This window comes from Mytilus californianus, unplaced genomic scaffold (genome assembly GCF_021869535.1).
Source record: "Mytilus californianus isolate M0D057914Y unplaced genomic scaffold, xbMytCali1.0.p SCAF_1, whole genome shotgun sequence".
NCBI classification, from domain to species: Eukaryota; Metazoa; Mollusca; class Bivalvia; order Mytilida; family Mytilidae; genus Mytilus; species Mytilus californianus.
This window is the reverse complement of record NW_026262581.1, coordinates 44,041,945-44,066,237: the sequence shown is the minus strand read 5'-3', so window position 1 is coordinate 44,066,237 and position 24,293 is coordinate 44,041,945. Positions and strand designations below refer to the sequence as shown.

The 24,293-nt window shown below is 31.0% G+C and overlaps 1 protein-coding gene across 2 annotated transcripts; it reads right to left on the bottom strand.

Moving 5' to 3' along the window:
- Nucleotides 1–3,150: 3,150 nt before the first annotated feature.
- On the bottom strand, nt 3,151–20,392 carry LOC127703054 (uncharacterized). 2 transcript variants are annotated; one of them, XM_052207445.1, is made up of 5 exons: nt 19,867–20,392; nt 7,857–7,983; nt 5,972–6,071; nt 5,496–5,657; nt 3,151–4,524 (listed from the first exon to the last, which is right to left on the bottom strand). In XM_052207445.1, the coding sequence occupies exons 1-5, from the start codon at nt 19,977–19,979 to the stop codon at nt 4,505–4,507; spliced, it is 522 nt and encodes a 173-aa protein (XP_052063405.1). In that variant the 5' UTR covers nt 19,980–20,392; the 3' UTR covers nt 3,151–4,504. The 2 variants fall into 2 exon arrangements, with proteins under 2 accessions (XP_052063405.1, XP_052063413.1); XM_052207453.1 differs by lacking the exon at nt 19,867–20,392 and adding an exon at nt 11,410–11,722.
- Between the last annotated feature and the right edge of the window lie 3,901 nt (nt 20,393–24,293).

The window sequence follows — 24,293 nt, the reverse complement described above, 5'->3', positions numbered from 1 at the left end:
CGATTTGTTTTCTACCTTTGGGTTTGATTTTTCCTTTGGTATTTTTCGCCTCTCTTTTAAAATGTTAACCCTCCTTGCAAAAGTACACCCAAGTCCTGTACATGGAGGAATTTTTGAGGAGTTAAATCTTTTGTACAGTTAAAAAAAACAGTGACAATATATTTTTGCGGAAGCAAGTTATGAGAGTTAATCAGATATGCATTTCTTTTATAGAATCTTGTAGCAGTCATGTGTACTCGTGTATAACCGAGTAGAGATCGAAAAGTGGTCGAATTTGGTAGTAGAGATCGGTAATTGGTCGAGTTGGACTGGGTTCAAAGATAATAGTAGTCGCATTGATCGGAAAGAGATCGGGCATTGGTCGAGTTAATCTGGACCACAGATCAAACAGGATGGCGTTGATCGAGAAACGATCGGATATTAGTCGAGCAACGGTCGAGATGATCGAGTACTGATCTTTAAAATATTTGTATTCCGACCAAACTCGATCTCTACACGATCCCTTCCCGATCGATTCGATCGCTACTCGACGAATTCCAGATCTCTTCTCGAGTGACTGGCTTCTCGATCCTTACTCGAATTTTTTTGACATGTCAAGAATTCTCTGGTAGAAAGTTAGATCGATGACGAGCAAGGTAGACCACCCCGAACATTCTTGTCGAACGAGTCAGACCAGTCTCCCGATCGCTTAATCTGTGATCGGGCTTGATCGACTTGATCTGATCGGCAGTGTGAACTAGCTTTAACAGACTTTTCTAAGATCGTGGCAAATTAGAAAATCATGCTATTACGTCATTATGAGACAGCAAAGAGATTCTATTACGATTGAGTTCCGTTTGTTTAATTTGCCTTTTAAAAACATGAAATGCAATCAAATGTTATACAACAGAACAAAGGACCTGATCAAAAACTTGAAAAGTACAAGGATTTTGCCTTTGGTATCCCAATTTCATAAATTTCATAAAACATATTGTAAAATTTTTTTGTAGAAAATCCCTCCATAGTTTCGAACATATTCCGAAGTTTTGGAATCCCAGTGTAAATGCTGGGACAAACCTGATACATAAGCCTACAGTGTTATGTCCTTTCACGAATGTTGATAACTTCACAAAATGACATTCTAAAGATCAAGTTGACATTTGTTGTATGCTAAATTCGTGTTCAAATTCCGTGTTTTGGTAAGGAAACTTTGTTATGTAACAAAATATTATTTAAATTAATAATTTTTCTATTGTGAGTTTTTAAATCTATTACATTGTATGCTTTCAGGATAAACTTGTGAGACCTATACTGAAGCGGTATCTCATCTTTATACATGTGTCCAGATTTATATGACATGATTGAATTTTCAAAAACATGAAAAATCATATCTTTACAACGGTTTCACCCGATGATGATGTTTGATTTTCAATCATTTGGCAAAGTTTAGGTTGCAACTGATTTAACTCTTTAAGTTTTGTCAATGTACTTTCAATGATGTAGGGGCCTCGGTGGTGGACAAGTGGTCTAAGAAGTCTAACTACTGTATCACTAGCCTTTCAACACTGAGGTTGTAACTTCGAATCATGCACGTGGCAGGTGCGCTCGACTCAAATCGTAATTGAATAGGATTGTCAGTTTCCCTACCGAAGGTTGGTGGTTCTCTCTGGGCTCTCCGGGCACTCTTGCTACCTCCACCAATAAAATCTAGCCGCCACGAAATAGCACAATAGTGCTGAAAGTGGAGTTAAAAACCAATCAATTATCAATCAACCAATCTAGTAATGTACTAATGTGGCGCAACTCTACCATCAGCTATTTGGCAGAATTGGTGTTTCGATCACTTAGTTCAAAACTGTTCTTGGTTATTACGAATGTCCAGTGGTTTATTACTATACTTGTGAATATGAATATAAAGATAAGGAAATGTGGTATGAAAAGCCAACGAGGCAACTATCCACCAGAGACCAAAGAACGAGAGGATGTAAACAATTATAGATCACTACACGGCCTTAAACAATGAACAAAACGCATATCGTATAGGTCATAGCATGAAATAATGTGAATCAATTCAAAAGAGAAAACCAACAGTCTGATTTATCATGACAACAATAAACAAAATACATACATGATAAACAACAAACAAAGAGAACCACTGAATTACAGGGTCATGACGTCGCACAGACACATAAATAGAACATGTTTTTGTAGCGCTCAACCCTCCTCATAATTTAGGACGGTGGTGTAGTAGATTGATTAATGAATAGTTTTGAGAAGTAATCTCTTAGAAAGTTTTACGGGTGCCATCGAATATCATGACTTCGATTATAAGTCATGGAATATCTTCATCAAAGAGAACTATTTATATGATTCATTTGTATTGGCCACTGTTCATTATTTCATCAAATTTAACTTATGATCGGAGTTACCTTGTCTGGAGCAGCACGACTTGTGCCATAATAGCAAAACAGAAACTTAATACACTTCTGTAGCGTATGCTTTCATCCAGGATTTTAGTGGGTATTCTTTAGTTTTGTGTATACTATGTTTTGTGCAGTATTGTATTTCTTTCAACAGTTTTATCATGGACTTAAATTTTGCTGGACTGTGACTAAATATATTTTTTAAATTTTTTATCTTGATCTGGAAGTGGTGAAAGTCTCAAATTTCACTCATTTCAACTGTTTGATAATTAAATGTTAAAGCTATGAACTTAAAAAAAACATCGCATTTTGGTTGAACAGATTTTATTATTACAGGTTATGCAGCCATGAAATAACAGCTAATACATAATTGAAATATCTATCGTAATATGTACATGTACTGAAAAATTAAATATAAAACACAACATCCGACTATTAGTATATCGATATTCCAATGTTCATCCATTCCCCTCTAAAATAAGTATAGTTCTTCTTAAGAATCCAGCAAATCTAGGTCTCAAATATGAGGTCATTTGAATAATACAACAATCAAAATGACGCCTTCAATCCACAACAAATTTTTACTCAGTTTAATTAATAATAACTATAGATGATCACTTTTTGTTATAATGTAGTTTAAATTTTGCCATGGGCTAGACCTTAACATGCAATAACTGTTATTGGTTGAAAACCACAGGGAATATTTGGGAAGGAGGGATTTCAAAAGGATTGCATAATTTTTGTTCAAGTTCATAAACAGTTCAAAAGAACAACGAATGGTATGGTGATTTGTTCAACCAAATCAGGTACCCTCATTTTTGTTGATAATGGATCGAATATATTTCATCAGGAGCACTTGCGTCAAATTACTAGCATTGAAAATAATAAATTGACAAAGAAGCCAAAACTCAAAAATTCCAAAAAATAGCGAAAAAAGCGTGAAAATGTTTATATTTATTATTTTTTAAAAGCATTACCAAGGTGTAGAACGCCACATGCTATGAATAACACGGATAGCGGCTTCGCAGCAAAGAAAAACACAATCGAGGTTAATAAAAGTGTTAAAAAATGTGTAGGATTCCTAATACTATGTCATCTATGGCATGAAAGATATCAATGCTTTAGCAATTTCTTAAAATTAAAAGCAGACATCCCTTGTGGTCTGTTTTCGTCTCAAAATGTGACATGTCAGAGGAGGTGGTTGATTTCGTATATCACAGGGCATCTTGAAATAATTTAACTAGACGTCTATTGCAGCTTAAATCCAAAAACAGACCAAAACAAATTGCTTAGAATACGCTGGGACAAGGTAGAAAAAAACACTAATTGCATGAGATATTGCAAAATATGTCACTATTCTGACGAACAATTGGATGACTTGTATGCAGATACAGAACGTATATTAAAAAACTATGTATATAGTTCATCCCATGTTTAAGTTATGTTTCTTATGAGTACACTTTTATAAGCGTATCATATGCAATAAAACGATGACATGAGGACAAAGCAAAACATTCTTTCCCGTAGATATTACAATACGTGAGTACTCCGCAATACATTTTTTTATTACAACATTAAGAATGAGCTATGATATTGTTTTCTATTTGTTTTAGATTACGGTAATCACACTTAAGAATGCACTTTTAAAATATGTACTGAAAATATGTTGTATCATCCTATCTAATTTTTTCTATTTATGACAAAACACATGAAATATCAAGACTATATCTTTTTATCGACCATTTTTTTTATGTAAACAGATTCTCGAAGATCATTTTTTTGGTTTCTATTCATATCTTTATCATAGTTTTCAATTAAAACTGTTTTTAGATATTTCACATTATACTTGATATAATTATTATGTTCATACTTTTTTGATGATCTTACGCATCATTACTTATTATTAAAATTGACAATGTAAAAAAAAGAGATTCCAATGATTTATTTGCAGTTCACAAATACGAATAAAAACAAAATGAAAGAAGTAAAAAGAAAATAATAAAACAATAAGTATTTTATCAAGCTAATTGTTAATTGTTATAAAATACATTTTCTTTGCTCTGTTCAAAATTGAATGTACAGAACTCGTTGTTAAGTCTTCTTCAGACAGTGCTTATCAGTCCTGAAAAGAACAAGCATCATAATTATTATATAAAACAGACTTGACAGAATTTCTCTAGACAGTCATTATGTAGCTATACTTTTAGATAAATAAAATACCATATATTTTTAAGGTGTTATGCGATGAATGAAAAAAAAATCCGAAGCAAATATACGACGGTGGGAAAAGAAATAAATGGTTAATATAAATATTATTAAAAAGCAATACGAATCATGCGGTCCCCCTCACCACGACTATTTCATACTTTACGAAGTATCATTAATATCGTTTTTAAAATTAAAAACCGGCAAGCTACCTTTCAGTTTAAATTTATCTATAACGAACTGAAAATCAAAAATTAACAGCAGAAAGATTAAAATAGACAAGCAAATGTTGCAACACATCCAGAAACACATGAGTTCAGATAAAAATAACAATGTACTAGACCAAAATCGAAATGTAATATTAAAGCTATGGAATCTTAAAATCAAATCAAGCTCGAAATTTTTCTTGTCATGAGCAAAGCGATGGGCGTCACTAGTGTTACTAGTGGAGCAGGATATGCCTGCTTTCCCGGAGAACCTTTGATCACACCTTGTTCTTTAAATAGGTAAGTTAAATATAGTAAGTGTTGCAAAGTCTTTAGTTTTCTGTGAAATGTTTTGTAGACTGTTGTTTGTCTTTCGTATTGGCAATGGTATTGTTTGTCTTTCGTATTGGCAATGGTATTGTTTGTCTTTCGTATTGGCAATGGTATTGTTTGTCTTTCGTATTGGCAATGATATTGTTTGTTTTTTCTCTTACTGATTGCTTTTGATTGTCCCCCAGGATATCTCCTGCCTCTTTTTTTTTTCTCACCAACAGTTTACTGTCTAGATCAACCAAACCCAGATTTTCGTTTATTTACGTTTTATAACATTGCCTAGCTGTTTTTCATTCCATCAAATTTTGACATAATAAATTATATTTGTTCCGAAAAAAAATGATTTTACCTTTCATGTCACTGTGATCCCTAAACATCAAATGTCTCCAATTTAGCATCCAAATCCATTTATCAAACCGTTCCATTGTCCTACGACATAAAGGACAGCTGGGAACAGCATCATTCAATGCTTCCCTTGTTATAAAGTCATATATACACTCATAATGGAATGCTGTAATCAGAAAGAAGGCTGGCTAGTACATGGTAGATTGTTTAAATCAATTTGTCTATTATTAATAATTATTTATCATGCACAGGTATTACTTATCTGGTTATATTATCCTCATCGTTTCATACAACCAGTAGAAAGTATATTGTTATGAGCGTTTCTCTTGTTTGCTTTTTGCTTATTCCTCACTCTATATAATAATAAATTATATGTCATAATTTTAAAGAAAAAAAATTTTTTTTAGTGAAGTATTCCTCTACCCTAGAACCAATACGCTTACATTTCCTTAAAATAACCTTACAATAGTTAATACTTACTATGACCACACTTTAATTTTCCTATATGATCTTTGGAGTTGTCCAAACATATAACACACTTAAAATCTGCTGTGAATTCTGCTTCTTCAATGTATGCACCCTATAACGTAAGAAAAAAGTAAGATTATACGTTTGAAATAAATCACTGTATGTATGTTGTCATTACAGGAATGTGTCACAAAATACATTTTGTTTTCCAAGTATTTTGATTAATGTTTAAATTACCCCGTATTGGTGCCACATTGTAAAGGTAGTCTAATCGCATGTATTTCATAGTTGAATTTTCAAATTTATTAAGGTGGTACATAACACTACAGGGAGATAACTCTTTAAAAATCAGCTGAACGTTTTAATCACGTTCTATTTTTAAGGAAATATTAGGCTTCTCAATGATCAAAATTAGTGTTTGTCAACTGCTATATATCCAAAGAAATTTTCCGATAAAGTGTGTGGTTCAAGATTTTTTAAATTTTCATATTTTTTTGTAAAAGGGTCAAAGTACATATTTGGCAAAATTTTATGAAAATCAATTTTAGTCAAGGTGTTTGGTACCACCTCAAACATGAAGCCTAATGAGGAGTTCATCGCTTATATATGATCTCTGCCTTGTGCAAATAACATACAGAAGATACCAATATAAAAATAATGAGATGTTGTATGATTGCCAATGAGACAAGTATCCACCAGAGTTCAAATGAAGTGGATGTAAGTCAAACCAACTATGCCGAGAGGGGAATACGAAATAAAGATATCAAGATGATAATGCTCGAACGAGACCAGTCAAAAACTAACAGAAAAGGTTTCTGGGTAAACACTTACATCTATGTCTTTTCTTTTACAATAATGCCATCAACACGGTAATATCTAACGTGTAATATGCCCCAAGTAGGACAGTTGTTTCAGCTAGCAGACTGGTTTGTCAGATATGATTCTCCAAGTACGTCCTTTATAATGATCAATGCCAGAAACGTTTAAAAATAGCCAACTACACATGTTGTTTTAGAGAAGCTTTTAAAGTTATTCAATTAAGCCCGTATAGATAAAATTTGGCAAACCATTGACATTTTAGGTGACTAGAATTTTATTTATTAATCTTTTTTGTCCAAATTTTGTTGCTTTAGTTGAAACGGAGACGATGTTGATATTGTTGCAATTGAATACCATCATTAATGGTCACAAATAAGCTACTTTTCAATGAGCAGTTGGCACAGTTTTAAGATGTTTATTACTTTTTGTTGAAATTCATAAATTTTTCACTTAAGCGATCATGTTAAATGATGAGTTAGGGTCGTCACCTTTAATTATTTTTTTTTTAATGGGATGCATATCACAATAACACAAAGTTTTAATGGTTGTTATCAAATTTTTCAGGGTTATTAAAAAGAAACCATTCCCCTTTTTTTTAAATTGAGAATAAATGTTTGGGTCATTCATGGAGTTGTCAATCATAATTTATAAAAGGACTCCTAAATACAGAAACAACTTACAGCGTACGTGATTTAAAAAAAATCTGAAGATTAATTATATGTTTTTCTATTTCAAGTAATTTGCATGATGGCGATGGATATGATCAAGTAGCTTTCTTGGTGGGATAGATATCGTCTCAATTAATATTGGTCGAAACTATACCTTCTTTGGGTTTTTTTTATAATAATTAATCAATCAATCAATCAATCAATCAATCCTTGTTGAACAAAATTATAAGTATGTTGAGTAAGACTATAGCTCATTGAGATAATGTCAAAACAAGACAATTTGATTTTCATAAAAAAAAAATGTTGTAAGTGGCCATTGCAAATTTGAGTTAATATCGAAGTTCACGGTAGTGAATGAAATTTTTTTACATTTGAAGTGCCTTGGATGTCATAAATATAAACCGATGTACCATTTTCCGTGAAAACAGAACTCGTTCAACCAAATGTGTGATGTCCGCTATCAGAATACACACTGTAAACACCAACACCACCACAATAACTATGATGTCTCCCTCTGTTACTTTCGACCAGCCATCACTGTAAATAAAACATAATGGATGTTATGTGTGTATGTTTGCACGACACTGGTACCAAATATACAAATAATGCTAACTTATTTTATTTGACAAAAAATTGTGTGATGCTAAAACTGTTTACAAAAGAAAGAAACATATACACTTTATTATTAGTCATACGAAGATAAGACAAAGAAATAACAATAAGTGAAAACACAAGAATATAATATACATCTGATTGATACAGGAAATGTTCAGATCTCTCTCTTCTTTCAAATGATTATTTTCGCAAATTCCATTCACATTTAAATAACTGATTTGTTTATACAAATGTCGTATCCGATTATTGTATTGACGTTATAGTGTATCATTCCTAAAAATGATCAATACAAAACTGCTTCGATAATCTCAGTCAATAGATCAACTGACGCATAACAAAACTGAACAAAATGTATCAAATTATTGTATTGTCGATATAGCGTATTATTACCTTTCCCAAACATGACAAATTAAAATAAAAAAGAGCAAAAATGTTTAATCGCTTGACTAACGTGCAGCAAAGTCAGTTCACATATCGTATCAAGAAACAAACAAACAAGGGGATAAAAACAGACAAAGTCGCGTGTTCATGACGTAACTATATGTAGTATTTATTCACACAAACAAATTATCTTTTTTGTAATATTCTTACCCTTCTTTCTTTTCTTTTTTTTTTTCTTTTTGAGGGCATTTTTTTTTCCATCATAGAGATATTTTTTTCGTTAATTTTTTTTTGAGAGCTTTTTTTTTTCTTCATTTGGTTAAAGTAAAATTAACCGAATAAGATTAAAAGATAAGAGTAGATTTTAAGACAGAAGAAAAACCTTAAACTCAAAAAAATATTATTAAGAAAATACGACTATACAGCAAACCCGTATTAAAGAATGATTGCAGTTACGTTAGGCGATTTTAAATATTTAACCTGCTATGTCATGAGCATCCAAAAAGTACCAGTAACAATGATTAAAATGATACTTTCAAATAAACTTGTTTCATAATTTTTCTGATCAAATCTAAAAAATATTTTTGACAAAATTTTGATATTCCTACTGTATAAAAATAAGGAGATGTGGTATAATTACTAATGAGACAACTATCCACCAGAGTTCAAAGGACGAAGATAAAAACAATTATAGGTCACCGTACGGCCTTCAAAAATGGGAAAATCCAGGTTAAACGTGTTGGTGAGCTCTCAACTCTTCCCCTAACCTGGACACAGTGGTGCTAAGAACACACTGTACAAATCAGTTGCAAATGGCTTAACTCGGCAAATCTGCACGAAGCACCCATCAAAAGTATCAATCAGAACATATCAAACGGATTTAGCAAACGTTTTGTTTTTGTAGACGAAAATATTTCGTTCATTGAAATCTAATACATCATTAAATACATGCTCATTTAGAACCAACCGAAAAATGTACACAAAGGAGCTACTGACATATTATCATCCAGGAAAAGGAGCATTAACAATAGGAAAGGACAATTTATCCGGTTTGTAATAAGTTTAGGTATAAAGAATAAGATGAACAGTTTTAATATGAAGGTCTGAAAGTCACATTAGCTTGAGTGAGTAGGAGGCTGAATCACACACCTACCGCAATACACTTGACGGTATACTTCAACTCCAGTACATTACTAGTATCTATATATATATAACTGATAATACATAGGTCAATGTCATAAATGCAACAAAAAGTTTTATTGCGAACATTTGCACCATCTGTACGCGCGTCAGTATTGAAGGAAAACGTGGCTGTTTTTAATTTAATTTTTACTTATCTTTTTCTGTTTATTTTTGGTTTTATATATATAATTTGGTTCGGTTTTCTTTCGTTTTCACTTTCTGTATAAAGATAAGGTGATTTGGTTATGATTGCCAATGATACAACTATCCCAGAGTTCAAATGAAGTGGATATAACAATAATTATAGGCAACCGTACGGCCTTCCGCAATGAGAAAAAAACCATACCGTATAGTCGGCTATAAAAGGCCCCGACATTAAAAATGTGAAACAATTCAAAAACGAGAAAACCAGTCTAATTTATAACAAAACAATTTACGAAAACATATATGATAGATATGAACCAACGACAACCGCTCTTTCTGTGTTTGTTTTACTTTTGTAAATTTGATGAAGCACAACACAATAATGGTGCGTTCATATTGTCTTTTTCATGTTTATTATAAAAAATTGCCCCATTTTTGTTTCAGAAGTTTATTGTTTAGATTTGTTGTAATTTGGGTACAGTTCTTATTAATTGTGTTAGATTTCTATTCTTTTTTTTTTTGATTACATACTCCTATGAAACACTTTCCTTTATATAAAAATAAGATGATGTGGTATATAAGACAATTATCTACTGCCAATGAGACAACTATGGTTCGACTCAACAGATTTGCACAGAGCACAAAAACAACTAACATAAATATAAAAGACACAAAGTATTGATCTAAGAGCACTCGTAGGTACTGAAAGCTAGTTCAAGGCTGATTAAAACTAAGAAATGAACCATGTCCTCTAAGACGAAAGTTCTTTTGCTATAACATTAACTCATCGGAAATACTTTCTTCTTGAATAACTTCTTTTTAAAAAGTTCACAATATTGGCAGGTTACCAAGTTCTTAAAATCGTCAAATATAGTTCAATGAATTTTTGGTGATAAAAGGATTTAAGAAAACTAACAAAAAATGTGTTCACTAGATATAATCGATATTATACAGATAATATTAAAGATCACTTTAACATTAAAATCTACAATCCAAGTTGTACAAGTACAGGTGCTAAATATCTTGTATTCACCGTTAAATTTCTTTTAAATGAATCTTTTCGAAAAACTGGTCATGTGTTCTTGTCACTAATGTTTACAATCTCTTTGGTGTTATTTAGAAGCACTATTAGCAATCCTAGTGTAATTATGCCCCCGCCGCAGCGGAGGGAGCATTAAGTGTTACCCCTTGTCCGGCTGTCCGTACGTAAGTCCCAAAATTAGTTTCCGTTCTCTAACTTTAGTTTGCCTCAACCAAATTATGAAACTTATACACAATGCTTATTACCACCAATCACAGATTAAGTTTGAATTTGGGTGGCGTTATTTTTACCGTTCTAGAGTAATGCCCCTTTACAAATGGAAAAATTGCTGAATAACTTAAGTTTGCCTCAACCAATTATTATTAAACTTATACACAATGCTTATTACCACAAAACTCAGATTAAGTTCGAATTTAGCGTCACTTTTACTGTTCTTGAGTTATGTCCCTTTGTAACGTTATATGCAAGCGGAGCATCATCCGTGTCCCATGGACACATTCTCCATTCTCCATTAGATTATATCATTAAATTTGATATAAGACCAATCTAGTACCAGAAACCGAGATGAATTTCACTTCTATTATCCAATCTATACTTACCTCTTTACTCCAAGAGTAACAACGAGGACCACATCTACTATCAGGATGATCAAAGTTATCAAAAGAAGATTTTCCTTGTAGCTTCCATGAAATAACGTTAATCCCTCCATGAGTTCAATATTTCAAATTCTTTACCAAAAAAGCCAAAAAATATTAAACCAAGAATATTGAATATAGATAGAATTAATAAAATACATTTCTTGTCCAATATTTGAATATGCACCCTTTCTAAAACTACACATTTCGTATCGACTTTGTCCACTGTTTGTTGCCATTTTGAAAATTCACAATGTTGTGAAAAATATGTATTTTTAAAACAAACCAGGATGTACTAAAGGAGACATGGTATATTATATGTGTATCTAATTTTAACGTGTCAACATTACATCTCTTTCTCTTAAAAGATAGTGTTTAACTCGATATATAATAAATTTTAGGTAAACTTCAACGAGACATCTATCCTATTTGAACGAAATAGATATCTAAAGGCTACCACGCATATTTAGGGTCTTCAATAATGAGCAAACGCAAATGCCATGGTTCAACCTGTACATCATCCTGAGTCCAGACAAGTTACCAATGAATTCAACAAAACTATCATTTATCCGACACTGACACCAAATTAATTCAAAAACAAATACCTGATTTAGTGAAATCTACCTAATAATTTATGTATATTAAAAATCAAACCATGATAAACAAATACTTCTTCAATGTGTCAACATGACCGAAGACACAACCAAATAAAAAATGCTTAAAATGACTGAAAAACAAGCTAAAATATAGCATCCGTTGACAACTAGAAAATTCCTTGTTTCCTTCCACTGTCGGTTACTGTACTTCTAAAAAGATTTCATATATACAGCAACTACATACAAACGTGCAACTACATAACAAACGTGTACATTGCCGCATAATCTGATAAAGAACAAAAATCCTTTTTGATAATTTGGTATTTCGATAAATCTTATATAACTATAGCTATTACAATCCCTTTTTTCAGCAATAAAACTTCCAAAAATAGACAAATTGGACGTGCAAAAAATTGTAAAAACTATTAGATTTTTTGCTTGATAATATTCATTATGTTTTAAATTCACTTGTTCAAACGAACATAAAATATTTATGTGCACAACGCTACTTAATTTCTGAAACCTACTACAAACCCAAACTGTATACTCTTGTCACTCTTGACATAAAATTTTGGTTTACTTCATGCAAAAATTTATGATAAACGGGACGTTCTTTTTCTAATGTTCATTTCCCTTTTCTTGGTGCAATGTTCCGTTTGTTACTTCTTATGGAATATTGGTTTCACATTTCATAACAGTTCTTGAGTTTTCAATGTCATGACGTCTAAGATTGCCATAAAAGTATTAATTTCAATTAAAAATCTATTACAGTAGCGAAAAAACTAAAAAAAATAACATCAGAGGGAAAATGTTTACGTTGATACAGAATATGTACACAGATATTAAGTCTTGTGTTTAACTTGATAATTTGAAAACTGCATTTTTTCCATGTGAAACGGGTGTTAGACAAGGAGAAAAATTATCTCCATTCCCTTTGCCTTATACTTGAATGTTTTAGAAGACTTTTTAAGTCAACATTTGGGCCATGGTTTAGAATACCTAGATTCAGAATGTATACATAGCATAGGTATTTATTTGAAAATGTTCATTTTACTATATGCAGATGATACAGTTATCTTTGCAGATACTGCTGAAGATTTACAAAATACTTTAAATATATTTGAACAATATTGTAATACTTGGAAACTTAAGGTCAATGTCTCAAAGACAAAAATTGTAATTTTTTCTAAACGTAACTGTAATAAGAAATTCAAATTTAATCTATGTAATGATGAAATTGAGATTCAAGATACATATACATATCTTGGATTGTTATTTAATTATAATGGTAATTTTTGTAAAGCCAGAAACAAATTAGTAGATCAAGCTCAAAAAGCTTTATACAGTCTGCACCAGAGAATTAATAATATTAGTATTCCTTTAGATTTACAGATAAAACTATTTGATTCTTTGGTAGCCCCTGTTTTGACTTATTCCTCTGAAATTTGGGGATATGAAAATAAGATGAATATTGAGAAGATACATTTACAGTTCTGCAAAAAAATTCTGGGGGTTAGGTCATCGACCGCAAATTTCATGGTCTATGGTGAACTTGGCCGATTTCCTATCGAAATTAGTATAAAGATGAAAATGATTTGTTTCTGGTACAAACTTGTAACAAATGTTGATAAACTGTCTGGAAAACTCTACAAGCTTATGTTTAATTTATTTGAAAATGGAAATAATTCTTTTAAGTGGATTAATTATGTAAATTCTATTTTTGATGAAACTGGTAACAGTGAAATCTGGCATGTACAAGGAAACGTTAATTTGAATTTTTTAAAAATTAACGTTAAACAAAGACTCCATGACCAGTTCATACAAAAATGGTTTTCGGATATCGATAACTCATCAAGGAGGAAGTTCTATTCAAAATTTAAGACTGACTTCTGTATGGAACCCTATCTAATTAGACTTAGAAAATTTAGTAGACTCTATATTAACAAACATCGCACTTGCAATATCAAATTTCCTATCGAAACGGGGAGATGGAATAGAATTCCAGAAATTGAAAGAAAATGTAAGCTTTGTAAGACTGGTCTTGGAGATGAGTATCATTACATAGCGCTTTGTAACAATGCTGATGTTATTGAAGTAAGAAATGCATATATTCCTAATTACTACAGAATCAACCCAAATATCAACAAACTTTATGGAATGTTGAAATATTGCAACTTAAATGTATTAACTAACCTTTCTATTTTCATTCAAAAGGTTGAAAAACTACTGCTTTCTCTGTAAATCATCACATATGAATATTTATGTATGTTACACTTTTTGTTACTATCCATTATCATTTTATTGTGTTCATTTGATCACGTGGTTACTTAAACTTTACAGATTGCACGGACTTTTTGCGATCTGGTCAATAGATGTAGTATACATTTAGTTTTGTAAAAAAAAAAATATTTATATTGTTTTATTTTATGTATTCTACTAATTTCGCTTTTATGTTATTTGTAAATTTATGTGTATTTGTCGCTCCTGTTACGCAGGAAATCTGTGTCTGAGTGTAGTTTGAATAAACAGTGAAACAGTGAAATAGATTTCATAAATTGGTCAATTTTCTTTTTATAGTTGTTATCACATCAAATGTGGTATTTCACACACACACACACACACACACACCTTCTTTCGCTATTGTTATTCATAAACATAACAAGTTTAGAAACTGCCCTTTAAATCTTTCGCTTTAGCTGAATAGACTTTTGATTAAGGTTATAACGCCACTGCTATTGTACAAATATTGCGTCTGATATTTCTTGAATACCAATTCTCTGATTTATAGTTTGAAGACAGATTTATATGATTTCTTCCGGTAACATCTTTTTACAAGAAAAAAAAAATGTTTTCATCGATTCAAGATTGTAAATCTTTTAATATCAGGATAGATTATTTTTTAATAAAAGAGTGAACAGTAAAATTGCCCATTTTGTTATGTAGCTAGCTTAGCTTAGTTCTTTTTTTTTCATTTTCTAAAAGCAAATTACAAGGGCTATCTTTTTATATATTATATGAAAATTATGTTTAATTTTCTTCCTATTCACACAAAAGTGTTTTAATTTTCCTTATATAATTCTTAAAAAATCTGACAATTTTGAGAAACCTTTAGCATGAAAATAGCTCGGTGACCCAAACTTTTTTTTTAAATAGCAACAAAGTAAAAAAAATATCGATTTTGATTTTGATTGAAATTGTCAAAATTCTGAAATTAACATCAACTTATTTAAAGAACTTAAAAGATACTAATGCCTCGTTCACACGTACATTTAATTCGAATTGAATTCGAATCGAATGCGAATCGAATTCGCAAATCGCGTTCACACACTCTTCTTTTTTTTAATTCGAATTCGTTGGCTAATTCGCATTATCCAATTCGCATTAGAAATGCGTTTTCGTTAATGCGAATTAGTTAATTCGCTTTAATTCGAATTTAACTGTGGTGTGGACACTTTTTAAATTGTGATTCGAATTAGATTAATTAATTAATTGATAATATGAATTAAAAGTTAACGTCGTATCAGCGAATTTGACTCGCAATGCTACATGTACCTCACTTCGATCTTCGGAATTAAATCTGTTCATGTTGATAGTGACAACTTTACACCGACCCTATATGCAAAGTGGGCTTATGAGACAAAAAGTAAACTGTACAGATTGAACGTCATATAACTCCGCTTTTCAAGTAATGAACTATAACCCTCTCTCTTTTGATATAGAGCAATGAAGTCCTGGGACAATTATTTTCAATGGACAACAACACAATACGAAAACAGAAACAACATTATACGACAACAGCTGACAAAATATTGCCAAAATAATAATAAAGATATATTGCTATTGAATGGCAAATTGCCATCATCTTTAACACATGTAATATAAGTATGACAACAAATTTTGATAATAAAACGATTTCAGAAAATCTGCGACCAAGTATAAATATCTGACAGTTTTCATGTAAGTATATCTTACTAGGTAAAATAAGAACATATTACATTGATCTATTTATATCACAAACTTTCCGTTAACAGTGCCAAATATGTTCAATAGATAGTATCTTGAAGTACCTTTTAATCAAGAAAATTGGATTTTTGCGGAAGGAATTTGGGGCACAATTTAACCGAAAATATTGATTTCTGTCAGCTTGATAAGAATTGTGTGTTAATTTGATATTAAAAGATATATAAAGAGATAATTTACGAAGTGTTATTTTCATTCATTAGCTTAGAAAAGTATGACTTTCATACTAACATATTTATACTTCTACCATTTTACTTTTCTTCAAATGACTATTATAAATATACCGCAAAATTAATTTTCCAACATTTACTTTTCACGTAAAAGAAAACAAAAGGGCGAAGTTTAGGGTCTTAATGTAGCAATTTGGAGAAAATTCAGGATTTTGTGATTTTTACGGTTATGATGGTATACAAAAACTTCTTTGTGTTGATTTCATGCCGCTATCATGTAAAATAATAAAATACATGTTTCTCGAAAAACGGTCCTCCTCTGTGCATGAATTTTTCTTTCCAGCTGATGTTTTGCAATATCACAATGACCTTCAAAGAGTAAAGAATCTTGCTTGAATTCATACTTAACAGAGTATCAATTAGTCTTTTTTGCTATCCCAAAATCATGACTTTGTGATTGACTCGGCTTTTTCACTGACGTAAATGATATTGACCAGAACATATCGTCTACCTCCAATCAGCACGTAAGACAAATATTTTGACATGAAGACTACATAAGTTCTAAAATCTAAAGTGTTCGACACAATATGAAGCCTGTAGAACTCTTTTAGATGCCATGAATATATAAATAGTTTATTCATATCTTTTTAAAATCAAATTTCAAACATTATTGGACTACTGAGGTGGTGATTGTGGTGGCCATCTTTCCATCCAAATTGTGATCGAATAGATTAATTAAAATTAGCAAACTTTGGCATATAAATGCTATTTACTTGCAAAAAGTTCGTATAAAAGTTTGAGGAAGTTACTATCTTTAATAATTACAAAAGTCTTTTTACATATCATGATAATCAAAACATTCAAAAGACTAAGTATGTGTCAAGATGTACTAGATATAGGATTGTTTGAGCCAAAACTCAGAAGAAACTACAATGATGTGATGTCGGACATTTGATTGACCCATATTGTTCCGAACTTTGTACTTAGAAAATTTATTTGAACTAGTTTACAGTAACTGCAAGTACTCTCTCTTTTGTCTGTTTGTTATGTTATTTGTGCCCTTCGTGTCAATCTGATGAATCGAGCCTTTTATACAAAGCCCGAGAAAAATTTAGTCTATGTACTAACCTATTAGTCAGATTTTTCGGTATGCAGAATATTTTTTAACGTGATGTACTTTTAGCAAACAATTTGCTTCTTGTCATGTATTTCTGGGTAACAATGTTTTGAAATATTTAAAAAGGTGGTCTCCGGATTTGTAGGAAGAAGGTAATGTAAAACTGAACGCAGACATGATCGATAAATCAGGTTTATGTCGTAATGTCTGATCTGGTCATAAAATATTTAGAACAAATATTTGATTGTTTATTCATTTCATGATTTAAAACTTTCTTTGTATAAAATATGTCTTCTGTTACGACATATTATGTTTATACTAGATTAAGACAAAAGTATAAATCAAGACAATGCAACATCCCCACAAATAAAGATAATAGAAATTATTTGATTGATAAAAAATCATTTCCATCGTCATTTAAACAACTGAAAATGGGGAGTACCATTTACAAATACTTCTGAATTTCGTCTCAAGGAGCGAGTTTCACCATTACTGTGGTGTGTTTTTACTGCCTTGTATGTCACGAAGTATCAGCCTACTTTGAGACTTCTATATTAGAAAACTTTCTTCATCAATGAGTATTGTTTAACCCATTCGAAAATTCATGAATTTGCCTCTTTAATCTTTAATGTTACATAAACTCTATTCATTATCCACTTACTTCTTGTTTTATAAAATACGAGTCATCGCAAAAACTGTTTAAAAATATTAAGGTAAAACAGAAAGCATTAAAAAGAAAAAAAAATACAACGCCAATACAACTTCAACATTTAAAAGAAAAACACATTTGATCTTAATCATTACGGTCCAAAGATGTAAGGATGATTGTTCTCGAACTTCTTCCAAACCAGAGACATATCCAAAACAACTTTCAGTCTATACTAAAATCTATTGTATCCCAGTTTCATCTATGCACTTTGTGGTTCTATCAATATATGTGCTACTTTATTAAATGTTATCAAATTATGATTGCTATAAGATGGCCCAAAACTCAAATCTTAAGAAATTTTGGGAAATTGTGAGAATTTGAAAAAAGGGTACATGTAGAAAGAAAATCCTAAGTCCTATTTTGGTGGTACTTACTAATACAGTGCTCCCTCTATCATCAAAACGAAAAAAGTAAAAAAACTGCAACATTCTAGCATCATGATCAAACCAGGTGTCATGACAGCAAACTGGTTGTCTTAGGACTAGGACATGTCACATCGTGGTATAAGGATGGGCTTACGACAAGTTAGGTTAACGAAAGCCTCCTTAAATAAGATATGTGATAAAATTCGTCCTAAAGTTAGGATAGCAACATAGGTTTCTCGACTTGGTCTTAGGATAGTCCTAAAACTTGGGATAAATAACATATATGAGGCTATATTTCTGATACACGGTGGAGGTTTACAAACATCTGTTCTTGGTGATTCTGAAACAGAAGCTAAACTATTCATCGAACTTTATTATGATTATCTTTTACATGAATAAAAAAGTAACAGCAAGTTATAACAAATAAAAAGGTAATCCAAACGAGTGGACTTAGGGTCAAATCTTGTATACACATTCATCCAAGAATATAATAATTTTTCAACAGTTTACTTTCTTGTTTGAAATTATTTTTGTCAATTTCTATTATGAACAGTATTATTTTTTCTGGAATTATTCTTGAAATAATGCGATATTCCCTTTTAAAATGTATACATACAGACGATTATATCACCTAATAATTTCTTTACAGTTTAGTTTGGTTCCTATTGTCATTATTTTTTTTTAATGATTTTTTTTGTATTATGATCATTACTTTAATAATTTATCATATTATTACAATTCCTTTTTACATAATTATATACCTTAAAACGCAATAAAAATATTAGGTATATTTCTCTATATCATATATTCATTAATTAGCAAAAGATGGTCTTATAGTGGTGTTAGGGCAATCTTAGTAAAGATCATATTTTTATTATTTAAACTACATGTAGGTAAATAAATTTACATTCACAGTTTTCAAATAGATACACTGACTCTTAACTACACTGCTAAACTGTTTTAGGCAATTTTTGAAGCTCGAAATTAATATGAATGAAAACCTTACAATATAGAAATAAGTTTCGTGACTATCAAGACCTTCTAAGCCCTTGTGAATTTTTGCGTATTTTTTTTTCTTAGTCATTGTTGAATAATTTTGGTTTATATCAATGAGTACTTTTCCCATGCAGCTATTTTTTAGGAATCAAATTTAATAATGAAATTGCAAGCTATATCATTTTGAATTGGTGACTGTTATACAACTGTCTATTACAAGTTATAGATGACGTAAGCCTACTTCTCGTATAAAAAATTAAATCGCACAACAAAGCAATACGCAAATTCTGATCAAAGTATCCATAAATAATAAAATGAATTAATAGCTTAATTAATCAATAAGTAGAATAAGATAAAATAATGAAAGTAATGAATAAGGAAAGAAAAAACAGAAATAAAGAAATAAAGAAATACAAAAATTCGAACTTATTTTTAAATGATTACTAACCTCTTTAATCCTAATGTTACTAGAAGTACTGCATCGACAATAACGATGAACAGTGTCATCATGGGCAACCTTTCCTTGTTGCATTTTCCATGAAATGGAGTCAAATCTTCCATAATTGTTTTATTTCATTAAAAACGCCAAAAAATATTAAACCAAATGGATTGAAAATGCATAAAAACACAAAAGTACTTTTCTAATCCAATGTCTGAACTAACACATTTACAATAAGAACACATTTCGGTTTGATTTTTGCCGATATTAACTTCCATTTGCAAATTATTTAACTTCAAATCTATTACAATCGAATGTTCAAATCCACTTCGGTTGTTCGGTTGTAAGTGACGATTTACCGTATGATTGTCATATGATCTTTTTTTACTTGTAATGTATTGTAACCACTGAAAATTATAAAATATTTGAAAAACGAGGTTCAATAGACTCCTTAAACGTTAATTTATGATGTTAGATGTTCGGTAAAAGTATAAACCTTTCTAAACATATGCCTGTAAATACATGTATATACAAAAAACGAAACGTTCCGAGAATGCGAAAGTTATTTTTAGGTTCGTGTAATTTCTTTCATGGACAGGTAAAACAATGACGAAATATGTATACATTGAGGAAGAAATATATCGGGGTTTTTAAACAACCTTTAACAGAATCTGATAAATATATTCACATGCATCTATTGCATGATTTTATGTGTGACACAACCTTGTTAAGTTGTTTTTATTTATAGATTTGAGCAATTTCAGTTATGTAGTTTGTCATTTCGGAAAAACTCCAAGTACACTACTGACAAGGTATATTATGTTGTAATAACCTCGAAAAAATGTAAACAAAAGTGCGAATTTATTAAAAGCTCAAGATTGTTCGATTGATAAGGTAGTAAAAATCCGAAAGAGACAATTGGTTTCGCGTGAAATGGGGTGGGGGAGATATCTGTAAGTTAGCTGCTGGTTTAGGGTAAATTTCTGCATAGATATGTAAAGAATTTAATCCATTAAAAGTTACAAAAAATTATCCATTGTAAAAGTTCAAGATTAAGAAAAACGATAAAATATAAGACATAGAAAAATCCCCCCCCCCCCCCCCCGAAACCAATCATTCAATCAAACAAAGAAGAACGAAACTTTGGCTAATATCTATCAGAAAACATTCCCAACCCTTGTTTTATTATGCGATCTATTCTAGTTTCAAGAATTATTCAAAACGGTTTTCACTAGATTTTCCCGCACTGTATTTTTTCAGCTTGTAAATATTCTACATCAATATCAAACACTACAAAGGTAAATGTATACTTGATGTCGCAATAATAAAAGGTAACTCTTTCCGTTGTTTAAAAATGTTATTAGTACAAATGTGCTTTCACTCACACATGGCGGCATGTGAATTTCTATCATGCAAAGTTATATGAAAATAGAGAGAACTGAAATTGATGTGTGCAACGCACATTTCTTGATACACCATCATCAAGGAATGCTCAGAATCAAATTATTTTCTCGATTTAACATCATGATGAAACGCTTAAATATCTTGAAAGAACCTTAGGATTTCTATATTTGAAATATCCTGAAAGATTAGCCAAACTTGCATTAGGTAGATACAACCACAGTTTTTTTTATGAAAATTGCAAAACTGTTTATGAGCTGAGAGTTTATAAAAGAGTATATAATAAATAGCTGGTGATATCTAGACAATGAAAACAATGGAGGATAACCACACTAACAACAGTCTTATAGTTCCAGTGTTAGTAAATCAAAGTAATTCATAGACTTTGCTGCATGCATTTTCTCTAGCCAGGTCTGTAGTCTCCTTTAAGCATCTTGTTGAGGCATATTGTTTAGACTATAAAAAATTATAAATATCGATTTCAAGAGTTTGATTTAACATAAAAATGTGTGGCATTCCGGTGTATCTAGACAGCTCTGAAGTCGTATCAGTTCTACAAAAGGTATGATCTAAGCTTCTTTCAAAGTTTCTTTTATTTTCTTTATTTTGACAAAATTGGTTAATATTTAATATTTCTTTTAAATGTGGAAGTAGTAAAATTGGAGTAGAAAGTTGTAGTTATCATCAGAAAACGTAACATGTTTTCCTGATTTATCTTTGTCGGGTATGCTCGAGACCAAACGTTTGGAAAGAAAAACATACAATATGAGTTGGAGCAAAAAAAAGAACCAAAGAGTTTTATTTAAAAAAAACACTACGGCAAAATCCGCTTAAAATTGAAAATAATACTATAAAATTTTCCTTCTTCATCAGAAACGCTCAAATCCAAAATTTCAAAGCCTGGGATGAATTATTACTTGACAAGTCACATGACCAAAAAGGACAAAAAAGAATAGCCAAAACCGTCTAAAGGCAACTTTGTCATATTTTTTCAACGGATAATTTCAGAAATGTATGTTATAAGTTATTTCTGTGACGAAACATGCCCCAATTGCTGAGCGGTCAATTTGCCTCAGGGATTTGAAACCCTAATTTCATGGACTGGAAATATACATTTAAATCATATCAATACAGTAACTGAAGAACTTGTCGCTACCCGGATGGTGCCATTCAATGACTGCTTGTCCACCAGCAGTGCACTGACCCTATGGTAGTAAACAAAATGTATGATAGATCTCCGTTTGCAATGATAAACTTTTATCTAATAAAATTAAGTTTATTTTTTTCGTGGTCTGTTGAAAAATGAAGAACCGGAACAGTTTACAAAATTTTAAAAACAGTTCAGAAAATAGTAATTAAAAAGCTTCAGTAATGACATTTTTTCCATGACGTTGACAGCTGATTTTCGACTTATGAGTTTGAATGTCCCTTTGGTATCTTTCGCCTCTCTTTTTCATCTTCAGTAGAGTGTCATAAATAACTTATAGTATTGTACAGTAAAATTATATTCCATTTTTAACGCAGTCAACTTCAAAATAAGAGTTAAAAAAGTAAGACGATTCCAGAGGAACAATCAAAATACATAAATCTAATATAAAGCAGACATCACCGTCCATAGGTAAAAGAATAACAAAATTAAAAAAAAGTACACAGAAAATTGAATATTAAACTTCCGAAGAGATGACTTAAACTGCACTATAAGGTCCCATTAGTTCCCGAAAAGCTTTCTTGTAAGCAGAAACCCTCCATCAAGGAACTCCTAATTGAAAATGCAAGCCTTTCGATATCGCAGCTGGTGCAATGTTACAAAGGTATGATATTCGTTGTCTAGACGTATTTCTGGAATAACATTCCATTAAACATTCATCAAGTATCATCAAGACCAAACTTTTGGAAGCCAAAAATACAAAAGGTTTGAGGGAATGACAATAGTTCGACCCTACAACATCTTCATGTGCCTGTCCGAAGTAAAGAATCTCGTCATTGGTTGCCTTTGTTTAGATCTTCATTAGGTTTGCTGATGAACTTCGGACACTTTTGTTAAATCTAACAACTTGTGTAGACTTGATATATGGTATGGATATCTGAAAGTTATGGAGTCCGTATGTTGTCCTCTAAATGTCTCTGAATTCTTTGAGTTTTAGGGGTTTATTCAGGGTTTCATTTACGTTATCTCACATCCTCTTTTATTGATACGTATTTCTGAGGTTGGAATCGGATTGCTATGGTACGTGCCGTCAATTATGCACATCAAACCATTTTAAAAGAACATTTTCCATAGTTTTCAGTTGTTTTTTTTTTAATTGCTACTTTTTGTTTTTTAATTTCTGGTACTTTAACATAAATATCTTAGAAGACATTCCCTTTATTTACAAGAAAATAAATTATTATAATTTAAACTGTATCTAATGATTTAGTGGATGTTGGTACAAAGACTAAATAGATCAACGTTAACATCTACATCTTGGCCAACACTGATAAATAGTGATATCTGAATAATTATTGTCTTTCACCAATAAGTGTCTTCATTCATGTAACTATTCCCTAGTCATACCAATTATTGGTGGACACTTTGATTCTGACATTTATGCTTTTATATCGGATTTTTTGCTTGATTACAAACATAAACATTAAAAATAAATCCTATTAATTAGTGAATCATAGGTCAAAAATATGTAATTTAAGGCGACAGAAGTTAACTGATGTTCAAATCTCGTAAACCTATTAACAAGAGGCAAATCATGCCAAAAAACTAAAACAGTATTTTGCAGTTAATGTACGCAACACATAATTGTTCTATACATCAAAACAAAAACAAAATATGTATCTCCCATAAAGAAATACAACTCTCTTAAAAGTATAGAATTAATTGATAGCCTTTATAAAGAAACATCGTCGCCTTTAATAGATTAGCTATTTGAATTTATTCTTTTATTGTCTTAAATATACAGAGATACTCTTAAATGTGGCGATAGAAAAATTAATAGAAATTCAAAATTTCTTAAGCCTTTAAAGAATCACTCTTAATATCTATT

What these genes read in the sequence shown, in the direction of transcription:
- LOC127703054 (XM_052207445.1), bottom strand. Translation starts at nt 19,979, where the DNA reads ATGGAAGATTTGACTCCATTTCATGGAAAATGCAACAAGGAAAGGTTG. An exon ending in GTAACATTAGGATTAAAGAG is followed by an intron (nt 7,984 to 19,866) that starts GTTAGTAATCAT and finishes TTTTATTTACAG; the next exon opens with TGATGGCTGGTCGAAAGTAA. An exon ending in GGATCACAGTGACATGAAAG is followed by an intron (nt 4,525 to 5,495) that starts GTAAAATCATTT and finishes TGTTCTTTTCAG; the next exon opens with GACTGATAAGCACTGTCTGA.